The sequence below is a fragment of the Rhea pennata genome, chromosome 12, assembly GCF_028389875.1.
Source record: "Rhea pennata isolate bPtePen1 chromosome 12, bPtePen1.pri, whole genome shotgun sequence".
NCBI classification, from domain to species: Eukaryota; Metazoa; Chordata; class Aves; order Rheiformes; family Rheidae; genus Rhea; species Rhea pennata.
In genome coordinates this window covers 19032130-19051757 of record NC_084674.1, presented here as the reverse complement: position 1 = coordinate 19051757, position 19628 = coordinate 19032130, and the positions used below count along the sequence as shown (strand labels likewise).

General features: G+C 36.6%; 1 protein-coding gene across 1 annotated transcript in view; it reads left to right on the top strand.

The window, feature by feature from the left end:
• Positions 1–16219, top strand: part of SYN2 (synapsin II) — a 181003-nt gene extending 164784 nt beyond the window's left edge. The window contains exons 11-13 of the mRNA XM_062585309.1: positions 8727–8787; positions 12539–12818; positions 15334–16219. Of these exons, the coding sequence (XP_062441293.1) occupies positions 8727–8787; positions 12539–12818; positions 15334–15469 (477 nt within the window). The 3' untranslated portion in view covers positions 15470–16219. The remainder of the gene's footprint in view (positions 1–8726; positions 8788–12538; positions 12819–15333) is intronic.
• The last annotated feature ends 3409 nt before the right edge of the window (positions 16220–19628 follow it).

Genomic DNA, 19628 nt, shown 5'->3' with positions numbered 1-19628 from the left:
AAAACACTAACAAGTGCTTATCTTTTCTAGCTTGTTTTGAAATAAGGTGCCAACAACTAAACGAGTGTGCATTTATAATGCTCTTTTTAAAGGGATCTGATGATGTTTAAACTGTAAGAGAGAATAGACTACAGGGCATCTCTTAAAGGTTTAGGATTATTCAGTCAAAATTTCTATTGACATCATCAGAAATTTGTCCAAATGAAACAAAAGCTTTCAGGATGTGGCCTGATACCTTATATTTCTGAATACTTTATATTGAAGGCTCATTATTAGCAGGGTACCTAGAAGAATACATGATCCCTGCAGACAAGCTGAGCAAAGCTCATAACAGAAAAAGTTGCTCTCAAAATACTTATTAGAAGAGAAACCCAAAAGACGAAGTCACACAGGCAAGGCAACCTGACAGTAAAGTTTAAGGACCCGGATGACCAGGGTGTTCTCAGTTGTCTGTAGGATATAGGATTATTAGCCTTACTGCTAATAATTTTATAATACAAGTGTCAATAAAATGTTGGCCAGAACTGATAAACATAACAAGTTTTACTAGTTAACAGATACTTTCCCCAGCTTATTTCAAAGGTAATATTTTCCTCTTCTTTGCTTTTACTCAAAATAAAACTATGCCTATGTTAACGTTTTGATCATCTTTGCTCTCCCTGTTATCCCTTCCATTCTGTTGCCAGAAACAGACCCTATCTTTGAAAATTCTGCAACCCTGGGGCAATTGCCCTCAGGAACAAAGCACACACTGTTAATTCTTAAAAAATCATGAACTTTGCACTATAGATAATCCTATATGTTCTTAATAGATTTATATGAGAAATGGCTTTTTTGTTCCACAGACATTTTGAAAGACTTCAAGAAAATGTCATTATTCTATTGTAGAGCAAAAACTAGTCTTTTCAAAATTTAAACAGAAAACCAGTGATCCTTACATTAAAGAACACACAACAGCTTCCCTACTTACATGTCACCCATACAAGTACAAACAGAGTCCAAGTTGGATCTTTATGTGCTATACTTACTATCATGTAAAATTCTTTTGACATTTGATTTTACCTTATTTTTCTTCTCTTTTTAGTCTCCGCTGCTGTTTGTTTAAATTGAAACTAATAGGAATAGCTTTGTTTTTTGGGGTTTTTTCCTCAATATCCTTTCTTTTCTGCGCTATGGTGGGTGTTTCCCCTCTACTTTTATTATTATTCTCCGTCTCCACTTGACTTTTTTATTTAATTTCTCTGACCTTTAAACCATAACCTGTTGAGCAAAGCTGTTTGGCTTTCCTCCATGTTTAACTTTTGAGGATTCTGTCCCTCTCCTCAGTAGTCATTGCCACAGTTTATTTTGAATAAGGACCATGTGCTAAATAAATGTTCCAGTTTTCAACAAGGATAAGCACTAAGAGAAATTACAGAAAAATCCAAAACAAAGCAGCTCATTTTCAAATATTCGTTTGTCCATAGGAAAAAACAAAAGGCAAACAACCCCTTCCCCACCCACGCCCCTCCTTCAGACACTAATCAAGAGGTGCATCAGTGCTCCACCTGGCCAGCTGCCAGCAGAGCAAGCTTTTCTTCATCTGCTCATTTATCATTGTCCAGTATCTTCTGAACTCCTAGGAGGGACCAAGGAAGTGTGTTATCCTCCATGTGGTTGTGTACTTGTGCTGCACCAGGAAAGGCAAGAAATGGCTCAGTTCATACACTCGAGTTCTGAATTTTGTTATTATTTGGAGTAGGGCTTGGGTGCTTAGTTCAGTGCTGCACTACTTCATCCTACTCCACTGCTCTGTAACAGTGATACTCATGACACTGTTCATCTTAACTGCAGGTTGTGAGACCAGACTTTCAGTTAACTCTGCCGTCTTTTTTCCAGATTTTTGTTTCAAATAATAAATTCTGAATGGATTCAGTAATAATGTAACTTAGTAGCTCCAGATGAAACTCTGCTGATCTTAAGCTCTTCCTGTTCATGCAAGGATCACACCATATCGAAAAAAAAGAAAGAAAGAAAAACACCCCTGGATATATATATTTTTTTAAGATCAGAGGAGCAGATACTGTGTAATATCATCCAGGGCTGAAGTCCGTGGGTCCCGGGATCAAAACCTTCCTTTCACCTCCAAACAATAGCAAAAGGTTTTGACACTTTCAAGCCTCAAGCAATACCTTGTTCTCAGTGTCCATGAAGGTATCTGTGTACCGTGAGGAAGGTGCGAGGAAGGTTAACTTTCCAGGAACTGGAAGGTCTTCTAGGCATGTTGTACCACTTTCACTGGCCTGTCCATCTTTCTTACAACTTTCTCTGGTACAAATGTGCATGTATATGCGTAGTCTCAGCTGCTTTAGCATGCAGGGGGAGCTCATAGCCTGCATTCCTTCGCTGTCTAGGGGGAGTCATTCTTTCACTGGGAAGAACTTCCTGAAAGCTGCTGGGCAACTGCACGCTTTTAATGTTCCTTTTTCAATAAAGAAGTTGAAATCTGGCTTCTTTAAGAAATAAAATATGACAGCATCTTTTTGCATCAGAGTTACTGACTGACTCTGGAAGGGAACCATGTAGCTTCAATAAATGCTGCTACTTCTTAAGTAACTTTTTCCCTGTTTAGTCAACATGCTAGTTTTTCTCTAGAGATTTCAACTTTTGGGGGGTGGGGGGAGGGGAGGATGATTTCTAGTCAGCAAAATAATAGGAAATGGGCCTGGAATAGGCAGTGGGAGGTCATCTGTTTCAGTCTGTCAGGGACAACATTGGAGTGTACCCTTTAACAGTGGTGAGTCCATACTAGCGTATTAATTATTAAGCTTATGTTTAAAAATATTCAAAAAGGATGCTTTTCTTTAGCAAGTAATAAGTTATCTAGCAATAGAAAGCATTCAGTCTGTAAAATCTAATTTGCAATACTTTTTGATGTTTAAAATAAACATTTTTCAGTGTGTGTTGTAAATAGTACTCCAAGCAGAAATTAAGCTGTATAGCTGTTTTTCTCCTCTTAGCAGATATTTCCCTGCTTGAGAACCCAACAATAGCTGGTCTAAATTTTTGTATTCTTTATGGCAACCTCAACATGAAGAAACTGTAGGGTGGCATCAGTGCTGCTGAGAGTCTGTTTTCCAGATTTCCTCAGTGGAGAAGAAGGGCGGTATTGAACATTATTGGTGTTCCAAAAAATGTACCAAGTGGGAGGCAGGTCTCCTTTAGCTGGCAACTGCACTAGGCAAAACGGAGGTGGCTTCTTTTTAAGGAGTGCTTAACCACATCTCTCCATTTTAGCTGTAATTAGGCCTGTTTCAGTCCACAGGGAATACACAATAGAATAAATAGCAAAAACTTTGTAGTCCTGTTAGCAACAGTAGCAATACAGTGAAGAATTTTTAAATCACCTATGCCTGGTTCACCACATACAGGGTAAAGTACAGCAGCTGGTAAGTATCCCTGCTATACTCACTAACTGTATAAAGCTGTAAGCAACAAGCTGCTAAGGAGCCTTTTATTTTTGGATTCTCCATTTAAGAAAGTCACTCCAAAATCTCACCACTTTGATAAATTATGGAATGTCAGCTGATTTCCAGCCCAGTTTTATTCAGTTGGTTTATACCCATTTCATTTTGGGTCACATTGTCCATTAGTCTAGCTCTTTTCCTTCCTGGTTGTTTACCACTACTGTATAAAAAGGAACTGTACTGCCTTCTAGCTTTTATTTTGCTAAACTAAGCAAGCCAAGTGCTTCTAAATGCTCAATATACAGACTCTTCTATCTGCCTGCTTAGTTTAATAGCACTTTTCTGCACCTGATCAGCTTACATTCATCTTTCTTGAGCAGGGGAGATGAAAATGATCAACAGCATTATGTCTAAAACTTACTGGAAATACTTTACTTGATGTGTGGTAAGATTTTTGTTTTTTCACTGCAGCTCCATGCTGATAACTAATGCACACAAATCTTTCCATTTGTTTTTCAGCTAGTGAACTCTGCATTTATCACAGATCCATGTTATTAGTCTATAAATAAATGACTTTGGGCATATGGTTAGCTTTCTTTTTTGGAGGGTATACTGTTAACTCTTTTTTTTTTTTTTTATTCTAGCCATTATGTCATTTTTTCTTTAGGATATATTGGTCCTCTGTACCATCTACACTTTTTCGTAGTGTACACCTGCTATTTTGTGCCAGCTTGATGAAAATTCTACTTGAGAATCACCCAACAATAATCCTTTAGGAATGCTACAATTAGCTCCTTGGCATTAGTTTTTCTTCAGTAACTGTCTCCTCTCTTACCCACATGGTAATTCTTGTAGCGTTAGGGCCGAGCTTCTCCAGTGTAGCTTGTACATTTCTCATTGTTAAAAATACCTGCTTCTGATTCTGAATTTAGTGAATCAGTTGTTTTTGATTTCTGGGATGGAGAATATCTAGTCTGAGCTCAAGAAGATCTTTGGTTTTTAGGTCCATCTCATTTGTAGCTCTTTTCCAACCTTCCATCTTGCTTTTGCTCCTGTACCTTTGCCTCTTTTCAAGTATTCGTTTATTATTGAGACCCTACTGAAAGCAGATTAAATCTAAATTACCCCTGTGCTTAGCAACCCTGGTTTTTTTCTTAGTTCTCCTCTTGCTTGTTTGTTTTACTATTTGTTCTTGTTTCATTTATAGGATCTAACTCATCTTGTATTTTGGCATTTCTCACTTGATCCCTACAAATCCTGACCTGGAAAATGTCCTTCCCTTCAGACATTAAGACATCTGTGAAAAGCTTCTATCACTGCATTACAAAAAAACAAACCAAACCCAAAAACAACTATACATGCTGCAACTGTAGTTCACTAAATTTTCAAACTCAGCCAAATCAAAATCAATTTTTGCTAGAACTCAGTTTAGCATCTCTTGCCCAAGGACTGTTTCCCTTCCAAGTTGCTGCTTTTGCTCCAACCCATTTCAACATTCTTCAGACTATTCAAAATTCAAGTATATATGAATCAGTCTGAATGCATATAAATATAAAAGGTAGAAAAAGAAGTAACATGACCAAACAAATTCTAATACAACATGCTTTGAAGAACAAACCGTCTTCCCTCTTCCAATTCTACCCCTAAATTCTGAGGAAACCATTTCAGGTACCTATGGAAGGCAAGGAAGTGCTACAGAGACATCTTTAGACATTTATCTTCTAGACAAGTAGAGGGTTTTGTGCTCTGGGTATAATTAACTGAGCCAATATTCTTGAAGACTGCCATGCAACCAAAGCATCGATTGTTATACCCAAAGTTGAGAAATCACCATAGCATACTTGTAGAATTTGTGCGGCTTGGAGGTTTTCATGAGTAAAGTTGTTCTTTTTTAAATATATATATATATGCATACAAACAGTAAATCTCCTTTGAACAGGAGAGATTCTGCAAATAAGCAATTCTAGATACTTATACTATCAACATCCGCAATCCCTTTTCTTTTGGTAATTTGGATATGATATGAAAGTTGTGTTCCATAAAATGGAAACCAAATGGGCTCCCTACCACAGCAGTTACCACACCTTACTCAGGTAATACTAAACCATACTAAACACTGCAGCCTCTAGTTTCTGTTCTGCTAATTCTGCTTTTTAGCCCTGAATTCCTAATAAGAATCTGTTCAGAGCCATTTTCTCTTCTATATTTTAATCCTTGCTTCCTGTGATATTTGAACTAAGCAGTAGGCACATTTGTAGATCACAGCTGCAATGCAGGAAAACATGTTTGTACTAAAAGAAACTGGTAGGAGGGTGAGCTCCTAGGCTGGGCAACAAAGGGAAAAAAACAAGAGGGGTGAATATATCTGCAGGACAGGTCTAGTCCAGCATCTTTGTTCAGAGAGATTACGTTGCCCATAAGGAGTTAGCAGCTCTTGCAATTACACTGGCATACCACCTTGGAGAGGTGAGCAGTAACAGTCTGTAGCTGATGTGCCAACAACTGGCATTCTGGAAGAAGCCTGGATTTTATTAAAGGCCTTGGCTCAGGACCACAAACAAGACTCTAGTTCAAAGCCTGTCTTTAATATTACATATCAAGGTTTCTGACTGTCTGAAAGAAAGGCTCTTGAAGGATTACTACAGACCATTGAAAAAACATGAGCAAGATTTCTCAATTAGGAATGTAGTACTAATTATTCTTTTTGGGTCAGCCTGGGTGGGTTGGCTAATTAGCTAAAGTAATATACCCATGTGATTGGCCTGGAGTGTGGGTGAGGTTCCTGGAAGCACCAGGTGATAGTTGTGTTTTTTTTTTTTTTTTTAAAAAAAAAAAAAAAAAAAAAAAAAAAGTGTGTGGGTGGTAAAATCAGGACAGCTGCAGTTGGTGACTATAGAGGGAGAAATACACCTTCAACGAAAGATGCACAAGTCTCTGAAATTCCAGAATAGTTAAGGGAGAGATTAGCAAATTTCTTTAAGGTTTTTTGAAAGCTTAGGTTAGGATAAAATAATTTCTTTGTCAGATGGTGAGATACACAGATTGCATAAAGACTGTTGTTGTCATGTCAAGTCAGTTAGATGCTGTGTGTGATAAAGCCCAGGACCACTTCAGTGTAAGAACAAATGGCAGACCTACTTTGGCCTCCAGGCCTGGGGGAAACAGGACTGTCAGCTGTTGTTTTAACACTAAAGTGGATATGAATTTAAATCTCCAGCCTATATTTTCAGTTTTTAAATAAAATATGAGTTTAATCTACACGTTTTACTTCTGCTTTAGCAGAAAAAGCAGCAACATGCATATTCTCCTTAGCCTTCCTCTGGCTAAAAAAGGAGGTATAAAGAGAGAACTATACGGATTGTTTTATGGCCTTTTGCAAGGCTTGGAAGCTTATCACATGGTAATAGTAGGAATGTTCATTAAAGAATATTATGCATGGTTTCTGCTTTCTAGCAAAAGTGAGATGATCGCTTCAGTCTTCTATAAAGAAGCTACTGGAGGCACTTGAACCCAGATATTCATACTTTCCCTTTAAGAGCACGCTTAATGTGTCATACTACAACACCAAAGGAATAGCAAGCTCTCTCGGTAATAATGAACACCCAGGTGCCCTAAAGGCATACAAAGGAAGGTGCCAGATGCATCAGAACAATCGGACTAGAATATGAAAGGAGTTGGTTCCTCCAGGGCAACATTTCAAGTTTTCCAGTCTCTGTGCTAATTTCCTCAGTATCTGAAGAGTTCCTAATGTATATACATATTGCTTCAGTGAACTCCAATGCATATACAGCACAAATACCACGCATATTTAACGTGCCACCAAAACCTGCATAGGATAGAAAGTCAACGTGTGTTCAGAAAATTAATGGAAGGAGAAAAACACAACAACAACAACAACAAAACTATCCTAAAACAATTTAAAATTTTCTGGTAGCAGTGTTTTTCGTTATGAAATTCTCTTCTTTTCTACATCCCTCATCCTTAACCAAAGATGCTTACCAAGAACTATATAACTGGGTCAGTTATTACACGGATCAGATTTTGCCACGTTCATTTTGTACACACTGTTTTTGCCCCTAAGTTTGTTTCTGAAGGTTGGTAATTCTGAATAATTTGAGTTTTGAACCTTTCATATCTCCTTTTGTTTATGTAGCTAAAGTAGACAACGCAATCTGGAACAGTTGCAGTAGCATTGGTGTCTTGCAGCCTTTAAAATTACAATTTTTAGATTGCTGTATAGGAATTCTCACAATTAGGAGGGAGATTTATTTCTGCAGTTCTAAGATCAAATACAAATTTATCAGAAAAAAAACAGTAAATTTTGCAAGAAACATTTTTAATTAATTTTACATTTACTGTTTAATACCTTCTGGGCTTTTTTCCCTCTTGACAGATGGCAATTTCTGGATCCTTAAAAAGAACAACTTATTATGTCCAGTGATTCACATATTTCCCTTTTCTAAATAATTAGAGATGGGCCCAAGGCAAAGCTTGGATTCAAATGCTAATATTCCCAGAGGGTGTTCCACTCCAAGGTTTTGGTTCGGGCCCATCTCGTCCTCTGGACAAGTATACATTCGAAAAGGATACTGCCAAATAAATCTCCTTTTTTGAAAAGTTAAGTATTACATGTGTTTCTAATAACACGTCAGATGGAGTAGCATGAAGTAATTTAAATTATTTTCATGATTTTTCTGTGGGTTTTGCTTCCTTCTTTCATTTTGCTTTAGCAAAACAGCTAACCTAGAGTAGTCTATCTTCCTTCCCATTTACAATTACAGAATCAAAGTGAAACTACCACTAACAAAAATTCTGCAGTATTAGTGCTACAGCTGCAAGAGAATTTAATTGAAAATAAATAATTTCTTAAATTACACAAAGGTATCTTTTGAAGTCCACCTTCTATGCAGTCTGTCCTAAAAAGAGAGCAGAACTAATGAGATACAGAAAGGGGGTTCAGGGTACAAGGAACTGAAGGAGAAAGACCATACACGGACAGCAGTGAGCACTCCTGAGGAAGGCACTCCTTATGTCATGATCACATGCTGCAAAGGGAAAGCAAATTTTTGCTTAAAAGCTCAGCTTTGGATTAATCCAGGATTCATATGTCATGGCAGGCAGCAACTAAACTAGAAAATATTATCTGGAATAAATTAAAATTACATGTTCAGCCCCAAACCAATAAGGAGATTTCTAATGAAAATAAAGACAAATTAATGGAAAACTGGAACTGAGCTACTCTAATTTTTTCTCCCTTCTATTTTCAAATGTATTTTCCAGAGTGGATCACTAAAGGAGCCAGAGCCGAACAAAATCCCACCTCAGCGACCACCACCTCAAGGTTGTTTACAGTACATTCTCGACTGTAATGGCGTTGCAGTAGGACCAAAACAAGTCCAGGCTACTTAGATATTTGAGAATAAAAGCAAGGGTTAAAGCAAAAAAATAAAAAAAAATAAAAAAAATAAAATAAAAGGGAAAGAAAGAAATGAAAGTACAATCTTAAAAGCAAACATACCAGTTTTGTTCAGTTTTTGCATTGTTTCAGTGCTGACCTGGACTGTGTTTTTTCTATGCAGTGTCAACTCTACCGTCTGGTTGTTTACCTGTTCATGTCTGTGCGTGTAATGCTTACCTACCTTTCTCTGTAAAACTTGTGATTTCAGGGCTGTTGTCAACAGTGTACAAAGAATGTGCCTCAGCTCAGTGCAACTGTACATTATGGGTGGTTAGACAGTATTTTTTGAGTATTATATATCGTTACGTAAAATACAACAGAGGTTCAAATTGAAATACTTCTGCTTACTCTGTGAGTGTGTGTGCACTATACTCATAGCCTTTATTTTTTTGTGTGTGTGCATGACTAATAGGTAGGTCAACCAGATATATTTTTAAAAGTCTAGATGAGAATTTGCTAGTGAAGCATTTTATTTATAATTTTATAAAGTTTATTAACATTTGAGTTATATGGAAGAAGTGGAACTCTATTATTTCAGTAACTCCATACGATACAACACTGTTCTTCCCAAGGAATATTTAAAATATATTCTATTTTACATACTGGTATTCATATTTTTAGTAATTCTACATTAAATTATTAGCTACAAAGCTATGTAAATGGGCCACTTAAGTGCAATATCTCAGTGAAAGCATGAGTATGTATCTTATTTCAATTAAGTAGTTCCTTTTGTTGTCATTCAGAATTAGTAATCTATGGTGATTTTATTGAAAACTAATGCAAATATTTTCAAAATACTTTATTCACCTAAGAGTTAAATCACAGGTTGTTTGGTGGGAAGTACCTCAAGAACTGTTAAACTTCCTGTAATAGCTCAATTTTTCAAATACTGAGATGTTGGGAGATAGTAGACCAAGGAACCTTTAACCAGCTGGGGATCTAGCCCTTTGGTTGGAATGGCAGACAAAAATGTCAACTGTTTCCTTTACCAACTCTGCTCGACTATTCTAACCTAGAAATATTAAGATACCTATAAAGAAAACTCAATCCCAGGATTATCCACATAAACAGGGCGTATAATAATTGCTTAAAATCAATCATGAAAAAGACTTGAGATGCCTGACAACTGCTAGATTTTATGTAGGTATATTATTTACGACTTTTACATAACAAATTTATGCTGTAAATATTAGAGAAATATACAGGCAGGCTGTTGTGAGAAACCTAGCCTAGACACACAAGCTACACAATGCTAGCATACCATAAAATTTAGTCGTTAGTGAGCCACAAAACTACAGTTTTAGTTTAGCCTATGTACAAAGATGAGTAGTGCAAGCAATTTTGTTTAAAGGGAAAACAGTCTTATGTTCTATTTCTGTTTTCCCTACAAACACTGGAAAAAAATTATCAATGAGAAGCATCATTATTCTTAGTGTTTCTTTTATTTGTAAAATCTGGCCGGTAAGATGAGAATTAGGGTACACATTATTAGCAGTTTAAATGTTCGTGGTAAGTGCTATTCTTTATTACCTATCAGTAAATAACATGAATATTTTGCTTTAGTGATCAACGTTTGTCTAGGTCAGTGATCATTCCAGTGATAGCAATGGCTATTTTGTTCCATGTTAATAAAATTCCACTTAGGATCAGGTTCACAAATCCTTACCTCCAGACACCATAGGAGTGAATAAACCATACTGCCCTGGGGTAAAGAAATGAATCTGATGACTGATTTTATTTAATGCAGTTGGAGGTCTTTTTGCATGTAGTAGTACAAGTATTCACAAGTGCTTTTCACATGACATTTGTGAGCTGTGTGTGCAAAGAAGAGATGGGTGTTGCAGATAGGATTTCAATTTGTTGACTGTAAAGGATTTAAAAGGGCACACACTATTACTACATACCACAGACAAGAAGCAAGCCAAAATGTCTCTCTGCATGTAAGCATGCTTAGGTGCAATATTGTGGATAACAGGGAACAGATGTTTTACAGTGTAGGTTTAATGTTCAGTTTTATTGGGTTATTTTTGGTAAAAGTTTCTTTCATGATTGTTGCCTTTTGTACAACCCAGCTGCAAGAAAGTGAGCAAATGCTGGAAGTGTGACAGCAGTATATCTTTTATGTGAAATTTCTTGTACAGCTTAATGTGCAATAAAAGAAAGTTATATCTGTCTTCAGTGTAAAGTTTCTGGCATTCAAGCCTGTATGTGCAAGTGGGGAAAAAAAAAACTTTCTGTTTTTCAATACTGAGTGAAGGGAGAATAATAAGCAAACAATCATAATTAAGTTGTTGCAAGACCATGTTAGCACCTTCAAATATTTCCTACAAAAGTGATTCAAATTAAAAGACAATGAAGGCACATTCTTTAACATACAGTACATGCTATTTATCTTTCTACATCACAACACACTGCTACAACTAACTATATTAAAACTTCCTAAAGCATTAGTACATGCTCTCAGACGCATACACTGGAATCTCAAATAAATGGAAAACTAACTATAAGAGCATATTTTAAAAACAAATCTCATATTGCAACAATGTTTCCAGATATGAATGTTTTCTTCTAGAGACCTGAGGAGGTAAAAATCTTTTACTTGTGCTAAATACGTGTAAGACATAAAATTTCCAAATGTTTCCAACCTCTAGATCAGTTTTCTTGTGTAATATTTATCTTCAGCAAAGCTCTTATCCTGACCCAAGCATTCTACAAACAAGTATCTCAAAATTCATCCTGTCCTTTCCTCTGCTTAATTCAAATATGCTGTGTGCCTTGTCACATGCAAGAATAAAGAGGCTGTTACAACAACTAACACCCAAGAAGGCCACATTCAGACATCTGATATGAGATAAAAACAGCATGGCCACTGTTAGCTGACATAGTACAATTTCAATCAGAAAACACCTCAAACAACCGTATAATGAGGTAGCATCTCTCAGCATTGGATTTCACAACTTAAGTATCTATTACATATGCTAGTTCCACATTTCTTACAATATTTTACCATGTACTTTCTTGACAGAGGAAAGATACCTTTGGTAAAGAATTACTAATGATTTTCTTGTGCTTCTTGTATTATTTTTAACATAATAACATTAACATATTCTTAACTACAGAGTTAAATAAGTTATCAGAAGACAGAATGAGCCAGCAAGCATCAATATAAAGTTGTTTTACTGTTATAAGAGTGAATCTGAGAGGAAGATTACCAAAATAATTTTAAAATTTTGGTGGAACAAAATTGCAATAACTGCATAGAAAAAAGTAGATGTACTAGTGAAATAGATGTTGTTGGAATATTCCGTTCTCTCACAGGCCTTCCTTGAGCTGACCTAAAATTATCTTTTAACTCCATTGATTTTATTTGAAGTCAGTAAAGCTCCTGCTGGTATAAATTTGGTACTTCTTAGCAATTACAGGGATGAAGCATAGAGGGCTCCAAGCAGGTTATTAATGTACCAAGTGTGATTAGTAGTATTCACGACATTAAACTGTAGTCCATATTATTAGCATTTTGCATCAAAAGTAGAATTAATCAAATTCCAGGATTATTTTTACGTGTTGGATATGAAATCTAGTAAGAACTCTGTGATACTATAACATTATGAAGTCTTTCTTGTACTGAACCTAGGGGGCCCAGTGCAACCCCAAGGAATGCAATCTCAAAGCCAGGAGCCATTGCAGCCACAGCGCATGTTCCCCCCCGGGCAGTCAGCAAAGCCCTCAACTTCCCAGCCACAGCGTCCACCTGGACCTACAACTCAGCAGCCACGTGCCCAGGCTCCAGGCCCTTCCAGCACCCGATTATCAGTGGAAGCTCAGCCGCAGCCGCAGCCGCAGCCACAGCCACAGCCACAGCCACAGCCACAGCCTGCTCCTCAACAGAAGCCTCAGTCTCATCCACAACTTAAGTAAGATTTGCTTTATCAGTTTTATTTTCTCCTCATAATATAGTTTGATTTTGCTGTCTGACTAATTTGGGAGCTGATCTAATACACAGAAAAAAATATGCGTATGTTCCCAAATCTAAAATGGGGTTAAAACATTTTTTAAAACTTATCCTTTGTGTTTATCGCAGTCAGAGAGTATTGTAAGTTATATCCTAAGTGCTATACAAAATTTCAGTAATTAGTTGCATATTTTTTGCCCCAACTAGGTCAGATTTAAAAACTCATACTGTTTCTCTATTCTTTTTTTTTTTCTCTGTTACGTCACTGACTCATGATCTGCTGTGCTGTAAGCCTGCACAGAAAAGAGGAAGTCTTATCTATTTGGATTTTTAACCTTGCAGTCACTCAAACAACAGATTCCATTTCGGAAAGCCTATCTCAGAAACAATCCAAATGAACATGCTAGACACTGGCTGCCAAACTGTGTTTCTTTACAGTCACACTCCTTTCATGGCTATGCATTGCTGCTGACTGTACAGCCCAAGTAATTCCCACAAGCGCTCTCCAGAGAGGAGGGCAGGCCTCGCGCGGAGTGGCCTGTGTAGTTGCCTCACTGCTGGGAGGTTCCATAGCGCACAGTGTGCAGTTGTTCCAGCCAGCCGCCACACGTATCATACACGTACAGTAAATACGGAAAGGATCTGTAGTGATGTATCTTCTCACAGCTTAAACCCAGTGAATGGAAAACATGGAGCAGGTATTAGCAAGGATTTACTGTTTCTTCAGCGTAGCGATGCTGACACCCAGTATTGCCAGGAAACAACGAACAACGCGTTCTGCTCATTTTGATAAGTACTGAGACCGGCATGTAGTCTGGGTTCGCCAAGTTACACAGATCCCCCTTTTTCACTCGCTCATATGCTAATACTAGCGCAAACCAATTCTGAGTCCTCACCTGAGCACAACTCAGTGGAGCAGTGACTAGACTTTCAGGTGGCAAGATGCAAAGATGACAACAATAGCTACTTCAGAAAATGTTTTTCTAGGACAGTGTATTTTTTCTGGTTTATAGACTTAAAACTCACATTAAGTCATCCATTATTTACATATATGTAGAGAGTAGGCAGATCAGTTTTCATAAGAAAGATGGAAGACTATAAACTAATTTGAAACAACTCGCGAACCTCTGACATTTAAGAAAAACAGAGTTACTAAATACAGTTTTCAGTTCTTCTTTCTCTTAAGTTCCTTCTTCAAATCCAGATTCATTGATTTTTCTCTTCAGATGGAATAGTTTCTATTCAAATCAAACTAAAATTAAAATATTTAAGGACTAAATTAAAGTTTTTACGATGCAAGCCATAATAAGAGTAGTTTTTCTAACTTTCAAGAAGCAGTTTAGGTCCACAAGAAGACTCAAATCTCCTGCCTCTAGGATTAATTCTATTTGCATGTGTATGCTTTGTATTCACCCACATACTGTTGCCTAACCTGTATGTACATGTTATTAATCTGTGAATAAATATTTAATTAGGCTACTTATTGTGCTACTAATCAAGTCAAGTGCTGCCTCCCACCCTCCCTCTTTCAGTGAATACAAACAAACATTTATCAGTCTATTCTCATTAACGCAACTATAATTTCTGAAAAACCTAAAATGCCTGTAGCACTGTTTGCTGTACATTATTAGTTTAGAGGTAGAGAAATTGCAAAACTATGGTGGGAATAAGACAAGCTGAAGAAGAAAAGTGTTTCAGTTTTACTATAGCCAAGACTTAAATCCTACTATTATGCTGACATAAAAATGAAATCAGTTAACTACCTTTACTAATGCATAGATATCTTTGTAAAAAATTGTAACTCAATAATGTTTTCCGCTTAAATTCAAGCCAACTTTTAAAAATTTATTTTACTTGACAAGTCATGAATTAGTTTGAAACTTCAGACATTTTCCTTCTTGTATGTTATTTTACTAATGCTTACATAGAGACTTACAGCAACATTACATGATAGCAGTAAAACCAGAACAGCATAGCTAGACTAATTGCTTACAGAAAATAAACTTGGTACCTGATTTGGTGAATCCTTTTAAAAGATATAAAGTGTCATTAAGCTCCATAAGGATCAATGTAATGTGTACAAACACATTACAACTTTAGGACTCATTCTTCAACTTTTCCCATGTGGTGATTTGGATTTAGCAGGAGGTCTGGTTTTTCACAAGTCCTAATTTACATCATCTGATTTACTGGGATCCAGTGTTTCAGATCTGTAAAAAAGCAGTATGTTCTCTGAAGGAAAGATTATCCTGCTTCTCAAATCAAAATATGGAAGAAATGTGCTGTATTGCAGCAGCTCTGTATGCTACATCTAACTGTATTGCTAGTGTATGAATGTCCATTTTGTTCAAATGCAAATTGTTTTCATGTTACATTTTTCCTTTTCTCAGAATTTATACAAGTTACACTAGTTATATATAGATGGAAGCTGGCAGACAATATGACTATACAAAACATGTTGCATTTTTGTCTTGCAGCAAGTCACAGTCTTTGACAAATGCCTTCAGTTTCACAGAATCATCCTTCTTCCGATCATCTGTGAATGAAGATGAAGCAAAAGCTGAAACTATCCGAAACTTGAGGAAATCCTTTGCTAGTCTTTTTTCTGATTAGCCAGCTTCATCTAACTGCACATAGCATATAGTCTACTGTGTGAATGTTATATAGGTTTTGTTTTCCCTGTGACAATTCCCACCTCTACTGTGCTGTTGTATTAAGCAATATGTTAAACTTACAAAAAAACAGAAAGACTTTGATGAGATACCATTGAGGTACATTATATAAAAATCTACAAACAAGGAAAGGTTCTATTATTAATACAGAATGCTGAATTCTAAGGTCCTTACCCATTGTAATATTGTGGCCTTACTGTGACTGAACTATATCATCCTATTTGAGACTCCTTTGTAGAACTGTGTTAATAAGGCATTGAGCTATGGGTTTCTCTGTGCTTTACCCATTCCCAGTGCATTGCAATGCATGTGTATTTTGTGTGTAAATGTTTTGTACTGCAAGAGTGTAGTCTTGACTTGTTCTTGCTTCCGAAATTTAAGAGGCAACTCTCACTGAAATTCTTGTCAAGCCACTTAAACAGTGTGAGAGATTCAAGCATTTTCTTCCCTCTTATACAATCTTTCTGTCAGCTGATTGTAGACTTCTAATGTATTGCTGAGAGCTACCAGTACACTAAACTAATGTCATAAATGGAGTGTGTATGTACAACTGTATCTGCCTGTGTCTACTTAAATTTATTTTCAAATTGTAACCACAACTGATTCTAGTTGTAAAGAATCTGCATGATGTTGCCCTTATTTTTGTGAAAGCCTTCTAATAAATGTAAAGTCCCATGCTTGATTAAAAAAAGGCTCTTACAAAGCTTGTTTCAACAACTGTATACACTTTGACTGATAACAAAAGTGTACCACTGTGATTACAGAATATTTGGACACAAGCCACAGCTGTAACAAAATAGAATGTCCCACATAATTCCTTTATGGATGGCATCATAAAAAATACAACTTCTAGGAATCAGATTTAAATTTTCTAACAGTTTGTATATTTTTAAAATGTTTCCCTAACTTGTTAAAAAAATTGATGACAGACTGGGAGGAAATATCAGCATTTTAAAAAAAATTACCATGTCATTCTGCCTATCATGAATTGCATACAGTAATATTCCTTGCCAGGAAACAATGCTATCGGGGCAAACAAGAGAAAACAACTTTAATATTAACATGGCTGAGGGATAAAATGGGCAACACTAGGTGAACTTACTGAAAAACAGTATGGAATTTTAATGGATTTGTACATCTGTTTGCCTAAGAAACTGTATTTCTTATAGATCTGATAGCATCAGTTTATGAAGTGTAGGTAAATCACAATCACCCTTTGACAACTTAAGTCCTTTCACATTTAGCTTCCTTTGGATGATGACCTGTGTTTAGGCCAGGAGGCTGGCAATGAAACATGGAAATTTTCATTTTCAGTGACGTCAGAATTAAGTTCATACATCAACATCTGATAGCTCTCTCTGTTTGTCAGCATATTCTAAGTCAATAATCTTAGTACATATATTTCCTGAAAAGCAGGCACGTCCAAATCACAGGCAACACAACTGACACCTTTTTCAGATTGTCAGTGAAGACTGACTCAATATGGTAGCTGAACAATCATACTTAAAATAGTGCTTTCCTCCAGGTTGAGACTAAAACAAATCCATGGGTAAGTTTGCGCTGCAACGTTGCAAACCTCTAAATACATAGCACTGCCCTCTAAAGTCCAAATAACACTATGATAATGGAACAGCCCTCAAAGAGAAATCCTCTCACTGAATTAAGGACAACTACCTTTCACTTCAGGAGGAGCGTGCTGTGGGTAAAAGCCTATAGCTTAGACCATGAATTCCATCACCAAACAGAAAGTTTTAACTATTAACAGTTTTTATTACTTCATCAACATGACCTAAACTGAGTTTTTTAAGTTTTGTCACCCTTCTGCCCTCCACTGGTTTGAAACACCCTTCACTGGGTTTCTGTAACAACCCTGAACAGCCATATAGCCTTTCATGCCTAAGAAGCACTTTACTTTTAGATTAGAAAGATTAAGCAAAGTTGCTAACACAAATTAATTACTGCTACAAAGAAAGTATAGCAATTATGCATAGTTTGGCATGGTTCATGATTATTAATGCCTAGTTTCAGAAATATTTAGTACAATATGAATTACAGGTAGTTCATTAGTCCAGGCCCCAGATTTCAACTTGAGGCAAAGTTTCTCGCTTATATAAAACTCCCTCCCACCTCTTCCTGGGAGAAAACAGGTTTCACTACAGTCTTTGTTTTACCATCTGGAAGAAAAAAAAAGAAGAAAGAAAGGAAAAAAAGAGCAAGATGATGCAATCAAATCTTCATGGTGTATCCTCCTACACAATGTACATAACACATTGCCTCTCCACAATGCACAAACTTCTTTATACTTCCAAGCATGCTAAAGCGTGTCATTTGCAAGCTGATGCATGCTTATGTTCCTGATGCAGTGTTTCATGGTTAAGATATTTTTAAGCTATCTATAATACAGCTCCAAAATACCAATGAGCCAAAAATACAATTCTTTATAAAAAGTCCCTTCCATCATTTTTTGTCCTTTTGTCTTACTACTTTAAATACATTTTGCTTTGAATTCATATGCAAGTTCTAAATACTCAGTTATCCAAAATAATATTATCTAGGGCTGCATAAATGGTAATGCAGAAATATCTGAGTGCCTGTGGTTGTTCAGCTTGGTGAATATTAGCCTAGGAACCTGAAATCTGTATTTCATTTGCACCTTTCCCATGGAGATGCAGATTATGAAGCCACTGGTCTCTATGCACAGTAATACATCTTTTTTTTCATCTTTCACTTATAAATTAATGTAATATGAAATCTACAGATATCGAGTTTAGTCTTAAGACTGAGATGGAGCCACTTTCTGACCATTAGGCCTGCAACCAATTCAAAACATTGAAGCAGTTTTTAAGAGTTTATAATTCTGGACAAAGCAACTAAACTAGCTGTGAAACAACCACTAGGTCTCTAATAAAAAATAGTGAAAGCAGTACTAAGGTACTCTGTAAATATTCTGTGTACTTTGTAGACTAACTGCTCCACAAGGACAAAGTCACTTCTCTGAGGTTCTAGTCAATGTTTTCTCAATGAACAGATCACATACGATAAAACTCCTATTTACAAAATTAAAAGAGTCATTGCATGTTTGCGCATTGACATGGTTGTTGCCATCTTTGGTTGAATACTACAGATAAATTTGCAAGCAAGTTGTCTGTCAACAGCAGCTGTTGGTGAGGCTGCATAGAATGTGGGTGGCTGAATGCATCCAACATAGCCAGGGCCATCTGAGACCTCGTATCACGATGCCTATCTTGGTAACCCAGATAATCATATGGTTTGGCAGCTATGACATAGGTTCTGTGGGAGACATGGGCCATACTAAAATGGCAGCTGGAGGCCACAGAGGATACATAAGAGCATCTAAAATAGCACTAGTTGCCTGTGTTTGGGCACTGAGGTTGCTCTTGCATCTGGATAATCAACTGTCTCATCCTTTGTAACCCACTCAGGCATGGAGTAAGAGGCTACTTAGGTAAGCTCTGTCTTTCTTCTTCCCCTTGAAAACTAAAGCTGTCAAGCATGCCAGTGCTGCAAACACACAATTGTTTGCAAATTTTGATCACTAATGGAGTTTTTTTTCCCATAATAGAAATAACTAAAGTGATTATTTACTCATACTAATTTAAGAAATCTGGCACAAATGCCAACAAAAATGAATTTATTAATGACAGTATGTCTCCAACATGGAAATTCCTTTTGTTAGATGTACATTTCTAAACAAGGAATTTTTGATACTCTCTAGAATATCAACTGAGTTCTTAAAAGTTAAAATGAGCCAAGAAAGACTATGTCCCTTCTTCACTTTGAGATAGCCAGGCAGCAAGAGATGCTGTTTTCCATAGCTTATAACATGAAGAATTAGAAAGAGGATCAATAAATACATTTTTTAAAAAGACAGTATTTTTTACTGGAGTTTTGGCTTCCTTTAGCAGCGGTATTGCTCCACTTACAGAGCTATGCTCCACATAGGCCCAATGGCCATTGCTTCCAAACATGGATGTGGTGTTTAAAAAATGGATCCACTTCAAATAGCAGATGTTTAAGTTTCCCAGTACTGGATATGCATTATGAAGGAGAAGTTTGGCTTTATGACTAAATCTTTGTTC